Consider the following 21,659-nt stretch of genomic DNA (forward strand, 5'->3'; position numbering starts at 1 on the left):
AACGCGCTACCGCTTGAGCCACATCCCCAGCCCCTCACATAATTTTTTAAAAAACAGTGAAAAATTAGAAAAATCTAAATACCCAGAAACAGAGGAATGATTGCTTAGGCAAATTTTTGTAGTCCAAAGATAAGCTTCTAATTTAGGTACTGAGGTTGTACAACATAAGAGACATTTCCAGAAGAAATCATGTGAAAAATATTGTGCAAATGTTTGTGAGTCACTCTGAGTGTGGTGGGTCTAGCTATGGGGGCTGCTTTCTTTTGGAAGACAGCACAACAGCTCTGGACTGGTGCCTCAACTGAGAGGATACGGTAGGCAGAACTCACCATTCTCTAGGCTCCTTCTCCTTTATAAATGTCAACCTAGACTTCAGGGGCTAGAAAGCAAAATACTAACATTTCCCTAAATCCCTTGCAGTAGAGTTCTGGATGTGAATTAGTTTCTACCAATTGAGATTGGCAGATGGAAGAAAGACAAGTCACGACCATTTTCCGACAGCTTTTGGCTGTTTTCTATTGTCAAAACTTTGGACTGAACTTGACTCTTCTCTAACACCCACAACTAATCTATCAGCAGATCAAGCTGGCTCAACCTTCAAAATAAGTAGCTAGAGCTGGGTCCTGTGGCTCACACCTGTGATTCCAGTGATTTGGGAGGCTGAGTCAGGAGACTGCAAGTTAGAGGTCAGACTGGGTGACTTAATGAGACCCTGTCTAAAAAAAAAAAAAAAAAAAAAAAAAAATTGAAATGCTAGGAATATAGCCTAGTGATAGAGTGTTTGCCTAGTATGTGTGAGGCAACCCCAGTTTAAAAAAAAAAAATCTAGAATCCAATCACTTCCTACACATCCACCACTACCCTCTACTACCATCTACTACCTTTATCCAAGCCACTCCCATCTGTTGTTTGGCTGATTATATTGGCCTGGGATCTGCAGCCTGCTCTGCCCTTGCTTGAACACATCACTCTCTGGAAACTTAGACAAAGGAGTTTGCCACGACTCCCTATTTAAAAATGAAGACAAAGTCCTTACAGTGGAATAAAGGCACCCCTCCCCTGCTGCTTCCCTCTTATTCCTTCAGCTCCAAACCAGTCTCCATCAAGCTTTCCCTCTGCCCAGAACATTCTCCCGGCTCCCTCCTGATCCTTCTGCATCCTCTCTGGGATCAGACTTTCTCAGTGAGGCCTGCTCTACTTATTGTCATATGCCTGCCACTCCCCTGCCCTCTCCCTACACACACACACACACACACACACACACACACACACACATGCACTTTTTAAGAGACAGGTCTTGCTACGTTGCCCACACTAGCACTAAACTTTTGTACCATAACTAGGAAATAAGTCTTCTTACCTTTAATAGCCTAGGGTTGAGGGCTCAATTCAGCTGGACCATGTGGTAGGTATGATTAAAGTATGCTATCTTTTATCCTTCCAGCTAACTCACATATATCTGAAATATGATGCCCAGTGACATGAAAGAACTGCATATTTTTGACTGAGTTGGAGCACATGATAAAATAGCATATAATTTACATTGTATATAATACACAAAATTTGGAATCTGAAAGAATATGGACTAAAAAGTTAAAACTGGTTTATTTAGCAGAATAAAAAGTGACTGAATATTAAAAAAATTCTACCTAGATATAATCTTTTGATTTTACTACACTATTTTTTTAATATTTATTTTTATTATTTTATTTGTGGTACTGGGAATGATAAAGCCCAGGGGTGCTTTACCATTGAACTAGATTCCCAGCCTTTTTTATTTTTTTATTTTGAGACAGGGCCTAAGATGCTGAGGCTAGTCTTGAACTTGTGATCCTTCTGCCTCAGCTTTCCAGGTAGCTGGGGTTACAAGTGTATGCCACAATGCTGTGCTACAATTTTTTTTTTTTTTTTTTTTAATATTGAGTCTTGCCAAGTTGCTGAGGTTCGAACTTGTGATCCTCCTGGCTCAGCCTCCCAACGTATCTACAATACTTTTTAAAACACAGTGGCAACTATTATAGATTAGCTACCTAACTGCCATTTTGTTTTTCCCTTTTAACAAAATCCCATTTCACAGGCCACAGTATAGAAGGAAATAAACTGGTCTACTATTTTTCCTTTGCCAGTGCCTGGTCCCAGGGCAGATACATAGCTCAGCCCTATGGAGAGACTTGGGCAAATCTATGGGGCTTCTAAAACTACCCTCTATGAGTAGAGCGATGGCAAAGATCCCTCACTGCTGCCATTGCTTACTGCTTTGTTTTTTGCTATGGTTTGAATGTGGTTTCCTCCAAGAGTTCAAGTGGTAGAGGCATGGTCCCTGGTGACAGCAACCAAAAAATGGACCTATACAGTTTTGGACACTGTCATTTTAAGAAATAATGTTGAGAGTTGAAGTAACCATTCTGTAACACTGAGGACGGCAGAGCAATGGTTCCAGGAAAATCCTGACGACGTTTTGGCTGCCACTGAACTCTGGAACCACCTATCTCCAGAACTTGTTTGCTACATGATGAACATCCTTGTGGCTGAAGTCTCTGTCAATCTAGTTTCCTGTGGCTTGTGCTGGTCACACATCCTGTTAAGGCATTTATCTGTCTGGCACCCAATATAGTTCATATACTTCATCTTCACGCTACCATAAAAACAACATTATAAAAAGAACCATTATCTCATTCTTTTGGAAAATTTAAAAACAAAAACAACTAGGTTTAGGGAAGAATAAGTGACTTTTTCTCCTCAGGGTTACTGATAAGAATTGGATCCATATCCAAGCCTAAACTCTAAAGCCTGTCACTTGCTCATGTAGTTAAAGAAATGAGCAAACCTAAGGTTCCCCTGCTGTTTCTAACAAAATATATATACGCAGATGCAGGTAGTAATAAATTTGCATCCATTTGCACCCATATATGAATTTGACTTTGGGCTTTTCTCCCATTATTTGCACATATTTGGTGGTAGAAATGTGTGCTTCTGAGACAGCCAAGAAAGCAGACTTGCCTTGTCTTTTTCTACACAGCTTTCTTTTTTTTCCTCCCCCAGTATTAGGGATTGAACCCAGCAGTGCTCCAACAGTGAGCTGTATCCCCAACCCTTTATTTTTGGGACAGGGAGTCATCAGGTTGTCCCGGCTGACTTGTGATCCTCCTGCCTCAGCCTCCAGAGTTGCTGGGATCACAGTCTGCACCACTGCTCCCAGCTTCTCCACATTTTTATTGATGAGATCTAATGTGTGCATTAGGGATTTAGATACAGGCTGTAAGGACTTTTGAGAGTCCCAAGCTTCACTCCCCAAGAGATGGCAAAATGAACATGGAAGCGGTTACGTGCTCTCCCTCAAGCTTTCTTGAAGAACCAAAGACTGCAAATTACTAAACATCTAATGACACAGGACCCTGGGATTAGTGTCCCTCACCCCCAACCCTCCCCCCCAAAAAAAAGCAGAAGAGTATTTTTGAACTAAATAAACAGAGGGCTGGGGATGTGGCTCAAGCGGTAGCGCGCTTGCTGGGCATGTGCGAGGCGCTGGGTTCAATCCTCAGCACCACATACAAATAAAATAAAGATGTTGTGTCCACCGAAAACTAAAAAATAAATATTAAAAAAATTCTCTCTCTCCAAAAAAAGAAAGAAAAGAAACAACAGAGAAAGGGGATTATAACAGAGACCCAAAGGCAGTGCCTCAGTTATTGAAAAACTCAAAAGGGGTCTGGGGATATAGCTCAGTTGGTCGAGTGCTTGCCTCCCATGGATGGGTTCAATTCCCAGCAACACACACACACACACACACACACACACACACACACACAAAACAAAGGGCTGGAGCCCAGAGCTAATCAAAGCTCAGTGCAGTATGGAGCAAGACTTCTATGGCACATACTTCAAGGAACTCTTTCTACTCCAGTCCTCTATAATGGGCAAAGAGCAGAACACTACTGACAGAACTAACACAAGCTACCAGCTGCAGAAAGGGCAATGTGGTCACTAAATATTCAATCTCCTCACAGCTACTGGCTGGACAGCTTGAGAGGCTTTGTAGGAAAAGCCCAGCTATGCTGGATAAATAACAGCAGAAGCAGAAAGAAAAATGAGATTAAAGGAAGAAGCATCCAAAAGCTACAGGGCAACCTGGCAGTGCAGAGACAGTTCTCACCGGGACTGGGGTCCATTCCTCTTGCAGGGGCAACATACTGAGAAGAGCAGGCTGTGTTGTCAGCCTGCAGTCACCTGGCACTGCTGTGCCACTTTGTTCTAACCTGCAAACATCTCAGTCCTATCCTGGGTGGAAGGAAAAGCTACTGCTTCAAGGACTACACAGACCAGAAATGACCTGGAGAAGGAATAAGCTCACAGATCCACAAGCTCAACAAGAGCATGACAGCTGAGACTGGGATCCATGCTGAACAGGAAATCTTTTGATGGCAGGGAGGCAAAGGGGAACTCAAAACACAGATTTTGAAGTGAAAGGTCACCTGTCAAGTCTCAGTCTCTAACCTTGGTCTTACCAGGGGTTTATTTTTTAACACTATTTGACGTGGTGTGGTGATGATTCACTGTGAGTGTCCATGATTTTGGTGGTTTTTTTTTTTTTTTTTGGTACTGGGGAACTTTACCACTGAGCTACATGTCTAACTCTTTTTAACTTACTTTTGAGACAGTGTCTTGCTAAGTTGCATAGGCTGACCTCAAACTTGTGATCTTCTTGCTTCAGCCTTCAGAGTAGCTAGGATTATAGGCATGCACCACCACAACTAGCTTCCAGGTTTCCATTGAGAAAATGTTTTAATGAAAGCTGGAGGAGTACTGACTACTGACTGTAGGGGTGCAGAGAGTGAGTTTGGGCCCCACTTTAACAAAAGACCTTTGCAGAGTGCCAAAAGGGGTCTCTGATTTTTTTCAACAGTTTACAACTAGTAACTCACACAGAAAGCATTTATGAGACACAGAACAGACTTGAACATTTGGAGCATCAGAACCAGGGTAGGGTGGGATGAAATGCAGAGGAAAAATCAAGGAGAGTTGGGGATGTGGCTCAGTGACAGAGTGCTTGTCTAGCATGCACAAGGCCCACAAAAATGAAAGGAAGGAGGAAGGATGGACAGATGGATGGATGGACAAAAGTGGAGACATTAACAGCTCTAGTCACTTCTTTTGAGACTCCTGGGATGTACATTTTGTTTGAAAATACTCAGGCAAAGGAAAGGGAAGCTAAGGTTTATTGAGTGCCTACAGGTATACACATCTGCCTTGTGCAAGGAGTTTTCATCCACAGTATTCCATATGATCCTCACACCAACCCTGTGAGGTAGGTATTATCCCCATTTTTGTCAGATGAGGAATATGAGGCTCAGAAAGGTTAGGTAGTTTGTCCAAGGACACAGAACTTGGAACCAACAAGCTGGGACTAAGCACTAAAGTCTCAGACTCCATCCCTGCTCTCTCCTACCTGTCTCCTATGAGGAAGGAGGGAGCAGAAGCCCAATCTGCAGCCCTTCCACTTCTTGTCCCTGCAGCTCCACAGGCCCCCAAGAGGAGCCTCCATTTTCCCATGGACCACTCCATCTCAAGAGGATGCAGTTGGTTTAGTAGATTAAGACATAAATATAAAAATAAATACTAGTCTCCAGTAGCAAGAGGTGCCATCCGATTTCACGCTGTGGGAAGGTCACTGTGCCATTCACAGCTGCTGGGGGAAGGAGCTGTGCAGGCCCTGGTGGGGAGAAAACTAGGATGGCTGCCAAAGGCTGGAGTGGGTGGGCTAAACGGGCCCCTTCTGGGTCGCCCAGATTGGAGAACAAAACGTCTGGAGCAGGCAGCAGCCGTGGGCACAGTCGCTATCCTCCTCCATCTGCTCATTTTACCGGTGTTTATGATCCAAGAGGGATTCAAAATCGGGGGAACATACAAGTTTGTGCTTCACATGTCCCAGGACTGTCATGTCTCCTGTCCTGCTGTCTCCGAGGCCAACAGACACCAGTTCCTGCAACCGACAGAGACAGTGATTCAGAATCATCCCATGCCCCAGCCCTCAGTCTGTGAATCTCATGAGATATGCTCAAGAAACCCCCTCCCTCTCTCAGCACTACCCAGTCCACCCAGAGCCTCTTCATGGCCCTATGGGTCTCGCACCTGCAGGAAAGAGCAGGTGGTTCCCATTGTCACGTCTAGAGTCACCTTGCCCAGGAGGAGCTGCACCTTCCCTGACTTGCGGATGAGTAGCTTGCCAACCTGGCCCTCTGTCAGGTCAGCCAAGGTGCAAGTGTTCTCTGCCAGCCTGGCTTCCTATGGAGAGAGGCAAAGGATGGAAACTAGGTAAGGAGTTCGTTACTTTACCTTTTGTGAATGAACCCCCATTTCATCCCCCACAGAGGCCTGGGCAGCAGGGGTCAGAATAAGCTTCCCAAAGAGGCCCCTTCTTCTGCGGCTATCTGCCACAGGTTATAAAACAAAACCTACAACAAACAAATGGACAAAATACTGATAACTGCTGAAGCTGAACAATGGTACATAAGAATTTACATTCTCTTGTTTGTCCGTTTTTAAATTATTCATTACAAAAAGTGAGCACACACATGTACCTGGGTTGAAAGACCAGGCCCTGAACCCCTTACAGATGCTGAAGACAAATGCCTACCATTCTTTTTCAACTCGGACGGCACGCCTGCGCTTCCTCCACAGGTCAGCTTCCATTCCTGGTGCTCCCACCCTGCAATTTCCCCAGAACTCACTCCTGAGCATACCCGGTCTTTTTCCTGTTTTATGACCACCATCTGTCCATCCTCGCCCTGCACCTCCGTCTTGACAGGCTTGATATCCTGAGTGGGCGGCTGGCCGGGGAGTGTGTCTGGCAGCTGGAGGAACAGCAGCTCCTCATCCTTGGTAAGGCTCAGCTCCCTGAGCAGCTCTGCTACAGACACGTCTTTTGAGAGGCCTGGAGTCTTCCTGGCTGCTCTGAGAGGAGGCTTCACCTTAGTCTCCTCCTCCTCATCTTGTGGCTCCTCTTTTACTGCTCAGGGTAAGACAAAGGAAGGGACATCAAGCTGTTTCCCTCTATGCCATCTCACTGTTCCCAGTCCTTCACCCCCATCTGTTCCACTGTCACTCAGCCAGGAAGCTGGAGGGAGACACTGCTTTTGGAGAGGGGGAAGAAACAGCACATTCAAGAGGTGTGTGACTTCTCTAAAAAAAGTGATACCTGAGGCTCACATCCACCCTCGTTGTCAATACATAAACTCTCAGAAAGGGACAAACTGTGTCTTTGTTCAGCTCCTGTATTTCAGAACTGGGATGGGAAAGGAATGGCTCACGAGCAGAAGTCTTGGAGGCTTATCTGAGGAATTCCTGGAACCTCCAGGGAAAAGGGAAGTTAACTGACAGGATACCTTTCACAGCAGGTACATCCACCTCCATGTCCTCCTCCTTGGGACCAGCCAGACAGGGCTTAACATCTGGCTCTTCATTCTCTTCCTTGAAAAGCCACCCCGAGTGAGCCAGGGGCAGCTGCACAGGCATGTTTCGCATATCGTTTTTCAGCCCAGGGTCATCAATGAACTACCAAAGAAGAGATGGAGTCACATAGCTTGACAGCACTTGTACCTGGATCATAGTCCATTTTAGTCCTCTTCTAACCAAAGGTTCCTGCCGCTCACCAGGGTCTCAGGACATAAGTGAGCTCTTTTTCCCTTGGAGCCCCCCACCCCATCTCCAAGTACCTACATCATCCTTCTCCAGCATGCGCAGGATCTGCTTGGTTTCTTCATCAGTCTCCCTTTTCTCTTTCTTGATGTTGATGATATGAGAGGGTCCCATGTCCGACACATCCACCGTCTTATCCCAGCTCCCTGTGGGAAATCACCCTGTTCACTAGGAATAAGGAACTCTGTCACTCTTGCCCTTTTCTCAGGCAGTTGGAACTGAAATCCATGACTTAGCTCTTTGTACCTTTCTTCTTCATCATTTCTGCAGGGCCCTGCTCAAAGATAGAGTGGGACTGGATCACTTCTGGGCGGCCCCGTCCCCGTCCATGCCCCTCACGTTGGCGATCCCTATCCCGTTCACGTTTCTCCTTCTTCACGGCTACTTCTTCCTTGGGCCTGGAAAAAAAGAACAGATAAAGGGAAATCACTTACTCATTCTGCCTCAGAAAACTGGCCCTACTCTCCCATCTCACTTCATCTAACTGAGCAGAAAGTTTATGAGCCAATAAGTACACCATGAAAAACAGAACCCAATCTTAGGTCTAGCACTTTTATCACTTCCTTGATGAGGCAGGGGCCTTGCAGTTTGTTCAACTTTACTTTCCTGTCCAAAAACATGGAAGGCTGGAATGTGAACACAAAGTGTGCTACATCTTTGTTTACTTATTATTTTTTAGTGGTACCAGCGATTAAACCCAGGGGTGTTCTACCACTGAGCTATATCACCAGCCTTTTCTATTTTTTAAATTTTGAGACATGGTCTTGCTAAGTTGCCAGGGCTGGCCTTAAACTTGTGGTCTTCACATCTTAGCATCCCAAGCTGTTGGAATTATAGGCATGTGCCATCATGCCCAGAAGTTTGAATCTTAAATGTCCTATGAAGTTGGGTTCTCAAGGATTACTCCCCAGTTGGGTGCTTTTGGGAAGTGGTAGAAACTAGGAGTTGGGGCCTAGCAACAGGTCTTCAGGTCACTGGGGGTAAGCTCTTGAAGAGGATACTGGAACTTGGATCCTTTCCTCTTTCTTTCCTTTTGTTTTTTGCATCCAGGCCATGAGGTGAGAAGCTCTGATCTGCCACACCCTGCCATCATGTGCTGCTTTGCCACAGGTCCAAAAGCAATGGGGCCAACTGATCATGGATGTAAGAATTATGAGCCAAAATAAATCTTTTCCAAGTTGAATTACTTCACATACTTATTATAGTAATGGAAAACTGACTAATACACACTATCTCAGGCCATCAGTAGTTTTTGTTTCCTTTTTTATTTCCCCATGTTTTATTGGTGCATTATAGCTGTATATATTGATGAGATTTATTGTTACATATTCATCCATGCACATAATAATTTGGCCAATATCACTCCACAGCACTTTATTCCTTCCTCCTTAACTCCCATCATTTGGTCCCTTTCCTTTACTGATCTCCCTTCGATTTTTAAGAGGAAACCCACCCCACTTTTGTTTTCCTTTTTCCTCTCCAGCTTCTGAATATGAGAGAAAATATACAATCCTTAACTTTCTCAGTTTGACTTGTTTTGCTTAACATGATTGATGGTCTCGAGTTCCTTCGATTTTTCACATCAGTATTTTTTAAAAGCTTGCACTTAAAAATCACCTGGGAGCCAGAGATGAAAACCATTACAGAAAAGAACCCCAAGACAAGAATTCAAGTTTCTGAGCCACACACCTAGGTCACTTCCCCAAAGCCCCAAATTCAGAGCAAGTATGTAAGGGGCAAGTATTCAGCAGACCTAGCTACTTACTCTTCCTTGATCTTCCGACTGATGATATTTGGGGTGAAGGTTTTCTGAAAGTAAAATACAGGAGTCACTGATTTGGTAAATTCTGACCTCAAAGTACAGAGGAATATAAAAATTCCCAATGGGCATCTTCTATGGGCCAAGATCACCATGGCTCTCTTCTGCACATTCCCTACTAGTAAGAGTTTTTAGAGATAGGCATGTGTTTGAAAAGAAGACCATCATGCTGTGGAGGTAGCAGAGTTAGAGAGAAGAGAGGAGTGTCCAAAATCTTAAAAATCTCAGCTTCTTTCCTCAGAAAGAGACTCCCAGATTTCCAAAAACCTAAAGAACCTATCTCATCTCACCTCTGACTTCTAACTGCTACAGACCAGTCCCTATCTCAGGGAAATAGTTTCTAGAGCAAGCTTCAGTAGAGAGGACAGAAGACATGCCAGCACTCACAACAGGTTGACACAAACAGACTTGTCACCAGAATTTTCCAAGGCAATGTTAAATATTTAAGAAATTGGCTACTTTATGCTTCTGAAACTTGTTCTCCCCTTTCAGGGCTACTTTTTACATCCACGGTCATATACATAACGTCTGCCATGGGATTTTTAAAGATGTCCAAAAACACACTAAAATAAGCGCCGCTCAAACTGCTTTTTGAACATCTTGAGCTAACTAGGATCTTGCTCTTCAATTACATCTCAACATCTTGCACCCTATACCTAGACCTGAAATAGGTGCCCTAGCATTTGAAAAGGAGTAGACATAAGTCTGGGGACAACATCACTGTTGGGGACAGAGTAGGTCCTATCGACACGAGTTGAATCCCGAGTAGGTCCTATCGACACGAGTTGAATCCCAGGGGCCTGGAATAGTTAGTTGGGTAGTTGAATTTCTTTAGAAATCAGCCATCAGGTACCTTCTTGACTCCCCCGAGGGTGAGGTCCCTGGAGCGGATGGAGGGAAGGCGGCCTGGCGTGAGCGGGGGCGCAGGTCGCCGCCCGACAAGCCCCCGGGCCCCAGAGAGGAGGGGTCGCGGCCCTCCGGGAGCGCTGGACTCGCCCGCAGCGTTTCCTTCCGACATGTTGCCTGGGAGAGAATGGGCAACGAAGTCACTTGACGGGACCGACACGAGGATCCTGGGCGGAACCCCACCCACGTGGCCTTCCGCCCCTTCCCCGTCAGGGCGTAGCTGTTGCGGCATCTCAGCTCCTCCCCCTCCCACGTGGCGAGGCTCCCCGGACCACCCCGCCTAGGGCCTTTGGCTCACCCCCGCCCTCTCCCCAGGCCCCAAGCGGGGACGCACCTGGACTGCTGCTGCACACCACGCGTCACGATTTCACCTACGACGCGACCCGCCACCAAACTGCGATCTCCGCACAGGGCGGAAGTCTGCGTGGCAGAGCCCGGGCGCCGCCATCTTGGCGTGAGGCGGAAGTGACGTTGGAGGGCGGGGCCGGGCCATAGTATTTATTAGGCGGCGCCTCGCTGTCCCTCCGCCTTCTCTTCCCGGTTCTTCCCGGAGTCGGGAAAAGCTGGGTTGAGAGGGCGAAAAAGGATGAGGGGTCAGGTCTGGGCTATCCTACGGTACGGCCCTCGGGGGACTTGGTCCGGGGCGGTGGCAGAACGGCTGAGCTCTGGATTGGGGTCCTTGGTGGTGGCTACACTGCAATGTGGGGAGTCGCCGTGGCGGAGTCTCTGGGAGCTTTGGGTCGCGGCAGGGGATGGAGCTAGGGGCGCGGGGCAGAGAGCGAGACCCGGAGTCAGAATTGGGGAGCCCAGGGCCAGGCTGAGCATGGGCAGCGGGCTCTTCATGGTGACCTTGGAGTGGTCACTGTGTCAGTGGTCAAAGAGCTCTCCCTGGCTGGGGGTTCCATTCCCAGATCCTGTGGGGTCCTGGGGTGAGGCTGTGGGGACATCCCAGGACCTGCTATAGCAGACCCGGGTGCCTAATCACACCCGCCCCTGTGCTTGCGACTGTGCAGACTGTCGTGTGCTTCCGTAACTCAAATACTGGAGGGAATCTGAAAACGAAGTTTGCTGTACTGCTGGAGGGACAAATCCAAAGAACTTTTATTGTGACTCCATTACGTAGAATTTGAGGAAAGGGAACCATTTCTTCTAGAATTCCATATAGACTACTGCTATTAAAGTTTTTGTAACATCCATAGTCAACTTCACAAAACTCATTGTACCCCAATTTTATATCCTCCTTTTTCAGATAGTGTTGCTGCTTCCAATGACTAATTGTAATTCTCAGGTGGTCATATCATGACAACCTATTTCCCGTTTGGTCATTTAAGTCATTTCCCGTTATAAACACAGCTTAGTGGACATCTGGTATATTCAAGAAATTTTTTTCTACTTTTGAATTATATCCCTAGAACAGATTTCCAGACCCAGGAGTAACTGCGCAAAAGATGTATCTTTAAAAAAAAAAACAAACCTTTGAGATCATTGTAGATAAACATGCAGTAATAAATAATGTAGAGAGGTTTCAAGTCTGTTTCCTTGGTTCCCCCAATAGTAATATTTTGCAAAACTCTACTACAACATCACAACCAGAATATTGACATTTTTACAGTCAAGATACAAGACATTTTCATCACAAGGATCTCTGGTTGCCCTTTTAGATCCACACCTCCCTCAGCTCTGCTCCTCCCACCATTAATCTGTTCATTTCTATAACTTTGTTATTTCAAAAGTGTTCTAGAAATGGAATCATACACTATATGACTTCTTGGGATTCCTTTTATCATTATTCGGTGGAAATCATCGAAGTTGCTTCCCGTATCAATGTTCTTTTATTGCTAAATATCCATGATTTGTTTAACCATTCATACTTTGAAGGACCTCTGAGTTATTTCCAAGTTTAAGGCTACTGTGAATAAAGTTACTGTGAACAAACATGTACAGGTTTATGTGTAAACAGATGCTTTAATTTCTCTGGAATGATTATCCATGCATGTAATTGTGTTGTATGGTTGTGTGCTTAGTTTTAAGAGGAACTGACAAACTGTTTTCCACAGTGGCTATATCATTTTGAATATGCACATTTTATGGTTCTTCATCCATGTGGCTAAATTGATTTCAAAAAGTGCTATGCTAAAATGCATATTAGTTATATACTAATAGATATATAACTAATATCTATGAATATATATATACTACATAAGAATATAAATAGATACTGTCCCATCCTTTCAACCATTGGCTCTTAAATTTTAAACTTTTTTGCCAATTTAATAATAATATTTTGTTGATTTCTTTTATAAAAATATTTTCTAGTTGTCGATGGACACAATCTATTTATTTATCTTTATGTGGTGCTGAGGATCTAACCCAGTGCCTCACCCATGCTAGGGGAGTACTCTACCACTGAGCCACAACCCCAGCCCTATTTTGTTGATTTCTAACCAGACCTTTTTAAACTTCTTGTCTCCATATTGGTTTTGGATTTTTGTTTGGTGGTTAGTTTTGGGTACCTGGGATTGAACCCATGGGCATTTAATCAGCGAGCCACTCCCACCCCTTATTATTTTCTATTTTGAGACAGGGTCTCCCTAGGTTGCTAAGGCTGGCCTTGAATTTGGGATCTTCATAACTCAGTTTCTGAAGTCACTGGGATTACAGGCATGTGCCACCACACTCTGCTGCATATTGGTATTTGGATAATCAAACCAAAGCAAACCCAAACCCTTCTTATCCCTTACAGAGCTATACCCAGCAGCCCTTAGCTTCTAATGGCAGCACTAAGTGATTGCTTCAGTTTCATTCTTTGGGCTGTGAAATATACCAGCCTTTCAGCAGCTTCTAATTTTTTGTTTGGTTTTCTCACCCACACGAAAAATATTCATCATAGAAAAAGAATGGTAATTTTTTAAAAAATGAAAATTAAAATCATTATTTCATCAACATATATTTGAAGTTATTTTTCTTTGTGTTTAGATTTTTAAAATTAAGGTATTTTACATACAGTACTATAATCTGCTTTTTAAAATTTTTTTTTCAGTTATTGATGTACACATATCTTTATTTATTTTTTATGTGGTGCTGAGGATTGAACCCAGTTCCTCATACATGTTAAGTAAGTGCTATACCACTGAGCCACAACCCCAGCCCTATAATCTGCTTTAAAAAAAAAATAGGGAAAGAACACATATAATTTATAAGCACTGGTGTCTTAGACTTCAGCTGTTTTATCTTAATAATATACTATAAATATTTTTCTAAATTTTTCCTTTCATGGCTAAATACTATTTCACATTGTTGTCTTGCATTAAAATTTTTTGAATCAATTTGATGCTTGCAATATTTGTGGACTTTTCACAGCATTTTTTACCCCTAAAAAAACAAGAGGAGAGACTTCAGTCAGGCCTTCTACCTTTGAGATTTTATGGGTTACTTCCTATCAGTGATTATTATAATTTCCTTTTAAGAACTGTTTCTCCCCTTCCCTCCAGTCAAGTTAATATGATTTCAACACCATTCTGCTTTCATTCTTTTCTTGTTCCCACACCTCTCTCTTCATTTTTTCCTGGGTTCATTCTTTTTCTTTTTCTTCTTCTTCTTCCTGGCCTGAAAAGAAACCTGAAAACTATTATTAGCTGAACCCCATGTAATGGATGTGATTCTGTCAAAACCCTGTTCCTGTGAATTCTCTATGGGCATTGGAAATGTGAATGAATAAGGAATTGTTTTGAATACATATCAGTACAATAAAAGGAATGTGTGGCATGAGAACACTACCCAAGTTCAAGCTATTACATGTCCCTTTGTGCAATTTACCCTAATTTATTTGCTTCACTTTGCAGGCCATTCATTTGCTGGTTCCTCCTCATTGCCTAACCTCTAAACATTGGAGACCTTTCAGAGTCAGTCCTTGGAATTTTCCTATTTTTCCCCCTATACTTACCCTATTGCCATGGTTCAGTTCATCTGCTTCAAAGTGGATACTGTGTACCGATGACTCCTCACTGCAGGTCTCCAGCTGACAGTTCAGTCTCTGAACCCCAAATGACTGCCTGTCCCACACCACCACTTGGATGTCTGCTAGGCATCTCAGACCCAGATCCACATCTTAACTTGTGATCTTTCTCCTCCTCCTACTCCTCCAAAGAGATCCCCATCTCAGTAAGTGGCAACTGCATCCCTCTAGTTGTTCAGGTCAAAAATCTTGCAATTCTTCTTGATTCCTTTCCTTCTCTCATGCTCCACACTTACCATGTGAGCTTTTTCAGATTTAGGCAGAATCTTCCCACTTCTTACTGCACCCACCATCATTATTGGTTGCTGTAGTTTTTATAACAGCCTCTTGCTTGGCCTCCTTCCAGATGGGCCTCCATAGTCTAGTCTTAACACAGAATTGTTGACACATTTCACATCAGGTCACACCTCTGCTTAAACTCCCCAATGGATGCCTATTACAGATTATAAACCAGAGGTTTAGCTGGGCACAGTGATGCCTGCCTGTGAGTCCAGCTACTTAGGAAGCTGAGGCAGGAGGATCACAATTTCAGAGCCAGTCTCAGTAATTTAGCAAGACTCTGTCTCAAAATAAAAAATTAAAAGGACTAGGGATGTAGCACAGTGGTAAAGCACCCCTGGGTTTAATCCTCAGTTACAAACAAACAAACACCACAGAGGCTTGCTGGGTGTGGTGGTACACACCTATAATCCCAGCTACTCAGGAGGTTCAGGCAGAAGGATCTCAAGTTTGAGGTCAGCTCAGCAACGTAGTGAGTTGCTGTCTCAAAAAAAAAAAAAAGGATTGGGGTGTAGTTCAGTGGTAGAGTGCATACTTAATATACACAAGTCCTAGTACTACAAAATGAAAAACAACAACAAAGAAAACACAGAGGCTTTAAGATGGTCTTTGAGGCCCTGCATAACCTGACCCTCCACCACCCTCTTTCTGGTGTCCACAAGACCCTGCACAAGATCCTCATTCACTGTTCCAGATGCACTGGGCCCCAGCTGTTGATGAAACACATCTGGCATGCTTCTGCTTCAGGGCCTCTGTATCTGCTGTCTGGAATGCTCTTCCCTGCAGAATTCTGCATGACTCCTCCCCTCCATTCAGTCAGGGTTTTTATTCCCAAATTACCTTTACAAAGAGGCCTTCTGTGATGGCCCTTTTTAAAATAACTCTCTCCCTACTGACTGAATTTTCCCTAAAGCATTCATCACTACCTAATACACCATAGTTTATTTGTTTATTAATTTGTCTATTTTCCTCCTACCAGAAAGAAAACCTTATAAGAGGAGGTATTTGGGGGTTTGGAGGTGTCCATCTCCTTCCTCCCTCTGCCGGAAACAGAGTCTGATACATAGAAAGAAGCCATTCATTTTTTTTTAATGGATGAATGAATTTCAGTTTGTGGTGACCAAATGGCAAATCTGGATGTGGATTAGAAAAATAAGAGTGGATTGCTTCCAGAAGATAATTCAGGGCTGGGGATGTGGCTCAAGCGGTAGCACGCTCGCCTGGCATGCGTGCGGCCCGGGTTCGATCCTCAGCACCACATACCAACAAAGATGTTGTGTCCGCCGAGAACTAAAAAATAAATATTAAAAAAAAAAAGATAATTCAGCATTGGCACTGTTCATATAGAAGCCATTTGGCCTTCTGCTGTAGCTCAGAGGTAGAGAGCACTTACCTGGCATGAGCAAGTCCTCAGGTTCTATCCCCAGCACCACACACACAAAAAAATAGTAAAAGAAATAAAAGCCATTTTGAGTTGTGTTTTCATATGTCTTCTCTGTAGGCTCTGATTTAGTCAGTTTTTTTTTTTTTTTAACCACTGTGACCAAGAGAAATGACAAGAACAATATGGAGGAGGAAAAGTTTATTTGGTGCGCATGGTTTCAAAGGTCTCAGTCCATAAACGGTCAACTCCATTTCTCTGGGCCTGAGATGAGGCCAAACATCATGACCGCAGGGTGTGGCAGAGGAAAGTGGCTCAGGACATGGCAACAAAGAAGAGAGAAAGTTTGGCTCAGGCAGGGAAAAGTATAAACCCACGAAAGAATCACACCCCAATGACCCACCTCCTCCAGCCACACCCTGCCTGCCTACAGTCACCACCCAGTGAATCCCTATCCCAGAATTAATCCACTGGTGAGGTTACGACTCTCTGAACGTTCTTGCATTGCTTACACGGGGACTTTTGGGGACATCTCGTATCTAAACATAACAGGCTCTTTTTTAAAAATATTTTTATTAGTTGTTGATGATTTTTTTTTTAAATTTATTTGTAGGTGGTGCTAAGAATCAAACCTAGGGTGTCACACATGCTAGGCAAGTGCTTTACCACTGAGCCACAACCCCAGCCCCCATAACAGGCTCTTTTAAGCATCCATCTTCAAAGAAGAAGTGTGGAAAATGCACATAGTGTGAGTAGAGGGAAGACTTCACATCTCAGCAGTAGTTCAAATTCAACATGTCCAACCCTGGTCCCAGCACCTTGCCGTGCTCAGGGGTATTCCATCCTTCAGTGTCACTTACTGAGTGTTCCAACACCACGGTTCTATTTTAGTCCTCCCACCTCCCATGTCACTCATAATTCTCTCTCACTCGTCTCCATCTTTTTCCCTTGAAGTTTCTTTTGCCTTCATTAGTGTATCTCTTCCCATTCTCCTTCTCCTTCTTCTCCTCCTCCCCCTCTTTCTCCTCCTCCTCTTCCTCCTCCTCCTTCTTCTTCACTCTCTCAATTCAGATTCTCTCTCTCTCTCTCTCTCTCTCTCTCTCTCTCTCTCTCTCTCTCTCTCTCTCTCTTTTTGTACTGGGTATTGAACTGAGGGGTGCCTTACTGAAGAGCTACATTCCCAGCCTTTTTTATTTTATTTTTAAAAGTATTTTTAGTTGTAGATGAACACAATAACTTTGTTTTTTTTTTAATGTTGTGCTAAGTATCAAAACCAGTACCTCACACATGCTAGGCAAGTGCTCCACCACTGAGCCACAACCCAAGACCCCTTTTTATTTATTTTTGCTTGAGAGAGGGTTGCTGAGGGTCTCATCAAATTGCTGAGGCTGGCTGCAATCTTGAGATACTCCTGCCTCAGTCTCCTGAGTTGCTGAAATTTCAGATATGTGCTACCCTTGCCTGTTTCATTAGTATTTTTTTTGTCTCCTGTACTTTTTCATAGTCCTTAAATATATAATTTAGTATTTTCCCATGCCTTAAGATAGCTAAATATTTCCATTTTGAAAAGCTAAAAATCTCATTCTTTTCCTTAATAGAGTAAATGCCTAGAGATGTGTTTGAATTTTAGAATCACTTTAGTGAATGTTCTTTGTGTGTGTGTGTGTGTGTGTGTGTGTGTGTGTGTGAATGTTCTTCATTAACTTTGAAACAGATGACTAGTGAGGATTGCAGGATGTCTAAATGTAATCCAAAAGAGAAAGTAAATAAGCACTGGGAAATCCATACTGTCCTTCCCCTCCGCATTGGTACCAGGGGTTGAACCTAAGGACGTTTAATCACTGAGCCACATCCCCAGCCCTTTTTAATATTTTTATTTAGGGACAGGGTCTTGCTGACTTGTTTAGGGCCTTGCTAAGTTGCTGAGGCTAGCTTTGCATTCACAATCCTCCTGCCTTAGCCTCCTGAAGTCTCTGGGATTACAAGTATGTGCCACCAAGCTCCGCCTATACTGTCCTTATAAACAAGCATTCTCCCTTCTGTCTTTGTAAGCACATCTAGATGAACAAAGGGTTTTACAGATGGATGTGTATGTTTCATTGGCTCGTGGGAATGCCACACTTAGATCAGCCTCAAGGAAAGACACACATGTTTTGAGTCTATAAAGTGAATAAGCAGTATTAAGACTAAGATTTTTTTCCACTGATAGCCTCACTCTCTATCATATCAGACACTACATTTTCCATGCATCCTTCTATAGATCCTTCATGAAGAATCTGGCCTTCACCCTCAGACAGATCTGAAATTGAATACCAGTTTCACTACTTATGAGCTGAATCCGCTTTCCCACCATTAGCCATTTAAAAGTGGGTTGATGAATCTATTCTCAAAGCTGCTACAAGGACTGCATGCCTGCCACTGTCTTGAGGCTTAATAATTTTTTTGTTATTATTGTGTTCATGGCTTAGGTGTAAGGTTTAATATAGAAACTTCCAACTATGCATAAAAGTAGAGAGAATATCTTATTGGATTTCAAAGCACCCCAACTTTAATGACAATCATTCACTCCTGTTTTGTCTCTTCTGCCACCCACTCCCATGTTCCCTAAATTATTTGGAAAAAAAATCACAGATATTAGGCGTTTCATCTATGAATATTACAATATGTACCTCTAAAGGATAAGGACTCTTAAAAAATAACCATGACATCATTATCAACACTTATAAATCCCTGAATATCATCAAACATCCAGTTAAGAATTCAAATTTCTCTAATAGCCACATAGGGTTTTAAAAAAACTTTTGTGTTAAATCAGAATTCAAATAAGGTCCATACCCTTTGATATATTTTTTGGAAGAATAATTAAGGTGTGGGAAGAGATTTTTCTGTAAGGATGTTTATTGCAGAATAGAGAAAAATAAAAAGAATCACAAGGAGCAGGGTATGGGTTCCACAAAAGGACACATTCACCTAAAAAGGAATGCTATGTGGCAATTTTAAATAACTCTAGAAAGACCATAAGATGAACAGAGAAGGTATTGGCAAATGCAAAAAGCAGTTTTCACAACAGTATTTATTCTTTCCTTCCATTTTTAATACACTATACATTGTATTACATGCATATTTCTGAATGATGAGAGAATGAGTGATTTTAATTCCCTCAATTTTTACAATGAAAAGTTCTCCTCTTTTTACAATGACCATGACCTGTGTAAGAAAAAGATATTATTAAACCAGGCACAACATGGTGGCACATATCTGTAATCCCAGCAGCTCAGGAAGCTGAGGCAGGAGGATCGCAAATTCAAAGCCAGACTAGTAAGGCCATAAGCAACTCAGCAAGACCCTGTCTCTAAATAAAAACATTAAAAAGGGCTGGGGGGCTGGGGATGTGGCTCAAGCGGTAGCGCGCTCACTTGGCATGCGTGCGTCCGGGGTTCGATCCTCAGCACCACATGCAAACAAAGATGTGTCCGCCGAAAACTAAAAAATAAATATTAAAAAAATTCTCTCTCTCTCTCTTTAAAAAAAAAAATCCCTCCATGACTCTGACCTCATTCCTTCTATAAAGTTAATACATCTTATTAAAAAAAAAGGGGGGGGGGGCTAGGGATATGGCTCAGTGGTTAAGCAACAACCCTGGGTTCAATCCCTTGTTTTAAAAAAAAAGTTATTAAAAATGCAGCCAAAGTGTGTCTTTGTTTGGTTTCCTATGGAGCTAGTTATACTTGGCACACTGAGCCCTGTTCTTACCTGGTGTTTTCTCTCCTACTCTGTACAGAAATCCTCTGAGGCAAGGAGAGGCACAGCCCCAAGAGCTGCACCCTCACCTGACTTGACTGTCTGTGCCAGAGCATAGCTTCACAAAGGGGCATTCAGACAGCTGCCATTCATCCCTGGGACACATGATCTCATGCCGTCTCCAAGCGCCATCCTGGGAACACAGAAGGCCTAGGAAGACAAGTACTGGGACTTGTCTTCCATTCATAGAAGGAAAGACCAAGTCACCAAGAACCTGCCTTTTTCTTGCGGTCCCTCAGGTTGAACCCAGGGACAGGTTTTTAGGACAGATGGTTGGTGCTGATCGTAACCAGGAGGTGACATTTTGCATCTCGTCTGAGTTTCGACATCAGCGTAGGTGTGTGAGGGGCAGGACCTTGTCATGTTTGGCCAAGGGAGTGCTGAATCCTGCTTCAGTGTAACACACTGCACCGCATTCCACGGTCAGGATCTGACTGGACTCGCCAGGTTCTCACACCCACTGAAGGCTGCATGGGCCTCTGCTTGTCTTCACATTCTTGTGAACTTTTCACTCTCTGCACTCTCACTTGCTCTGACCATTATCACCATGCAGTCTCCAAGCCCCTTCTCATGAGTGTCCCTTATGCTCAGTTCATGTCTTCTTTTCACTGAGGCCTTCCCCCCTGAGCCCACATGACATCTTTGTCCCCATGCCACACTTTCCCTCCACCCTCCTCCTCTTGCTTCTCCCCTCTTGTTGTGCTCTGCCTGTGTCTGACCACTCTTCTTGCTCTGAATCCTTATCTGTACCTGGAGCACAGTCATCCCTGAATGTCCCGGGGGAATTGGTTCTAGGACCTCCATGGATACCCAAATCCACCCATGCTCCAATCCTTTCTATAAAACAGTGTAGTATGTGCATATAACCTGTGTACATCCCACAGCCTTCGTTTGCTTTAAACCATCTCTTGATGATTTATAATACCTAATACAATGTAACCCATTGTATTAGGTAATGCTATGTAAATAGTTGTTACACTATGTTGTTTAATGACAAGAAAAAGTCTATTCGTGATCAGTACAAATACACTTCGAAAATATTTTCGGTCCTTGATCAAATCTGCAGACAGAGAACCCCACTGATGCCGGCTGTGTGCTTCTTGTCCTCTGATTGCATCATCTAACTGTCCATCCTTCTCCTTTAGGAGACTGTGGGCTACTCGCTGACAGACACCGCCAATAACGATGGGAAAGATAACTTTGACAGGCAACTGGCACTTCCTAGGTGCCAAGCCCAGAGCTAAGTGATTTACATAATGATATCAGCCCATGATGACAATAAACCTGTATAATTATCCCACTTGACAGATGAAGAAATTGAATCTTCAAGAGAGGCTGAGTCACTCACTGGTCCAAGGTCACCCAGCTGGAAAGCAATAGAGCAGAAATTGTCCCCATTTCTGCCTGACTGTGAAGACTGCACTTTTCATCACCGCACAAACTCTTTGCTACTGTTTGCTGCTCAGTTCGAATGTTCTCATCTGTTCTCTTGGTTGCCACCGTGGAGCCCTGTTTCTTGGTGGTGGCAAGACTCCTGCTGATATTACTCTCTCTAGCTGAGGTGCCTGTGGCTTGCCTCCCTCAAGCTGATTAAGAAGAGAGCACTCAAAACTGCAGGTCCTCCCACCCCGACTTCGTGCCTCTGAATTCTTCACTCCTCTACAACTCTGTCCTGATCCTTTCCCTGGGGGACACTTAAGCAGCAGGAGGATTCCTGCACAACCAGGAATCTCCAGGGCTGCAAGTGTATGTTTTTTGGTAGA

At 43.7% G+C, this 21,659-nt stretch overlaps 1 protein-coding gene across 1 annotated transcript; it reads right to left on the reverse strand.

The window, feature by feature from the left end:
• Nucleotides 1-5,199: 5,199 nt before the first annotated feature.
• On the reverse strand, nt 5,200-10,871 carry Polr3d (RNA polymerase III subunit D). The gene is made up of 9 exons (XM_026397501.2): nt 10,755-10,871; nt 10,368-10,537; nt 9,461-9,504; nt 7,942-8,093; nt 7,717-7,841; nt 7,383-7,551; nt 6,741-7,006; nt 6,130-6,282; nt 5,200-5,980 (listed from the first exon to the last, which is right to left on the reverse strand). Exons 2-9 carry the CDS (start codon nt 10,530-10,532, stop codon nt 5,858-5,860), a joined length of 1,197 nt encoding a protein of 398 aa, XP_026253286.2. The 5' UTR covers nt 10,533-10,537; nt 10,755-10,871; the 3' UTR covers nt 5,200-5,857.
• Nucleotides 10,872-21,659: the final 10,788 nt, after the last annotated feature.

The sequence above is a fragment of the Urocitellus parryii genome, chromosome 14, assembly GCF_045843805.1.
Source record: "Urocitellus parryii isolate mUroPar1 chromosome 14, mUroPar1.hap1, whole genome shotgun sequence".
Lineage (NCBI taxonomy): Eukaryota > Metazoa > Chordata > Mammalia > Rodentia > Sciuridae > Urocitellus > Urocitellus parryii.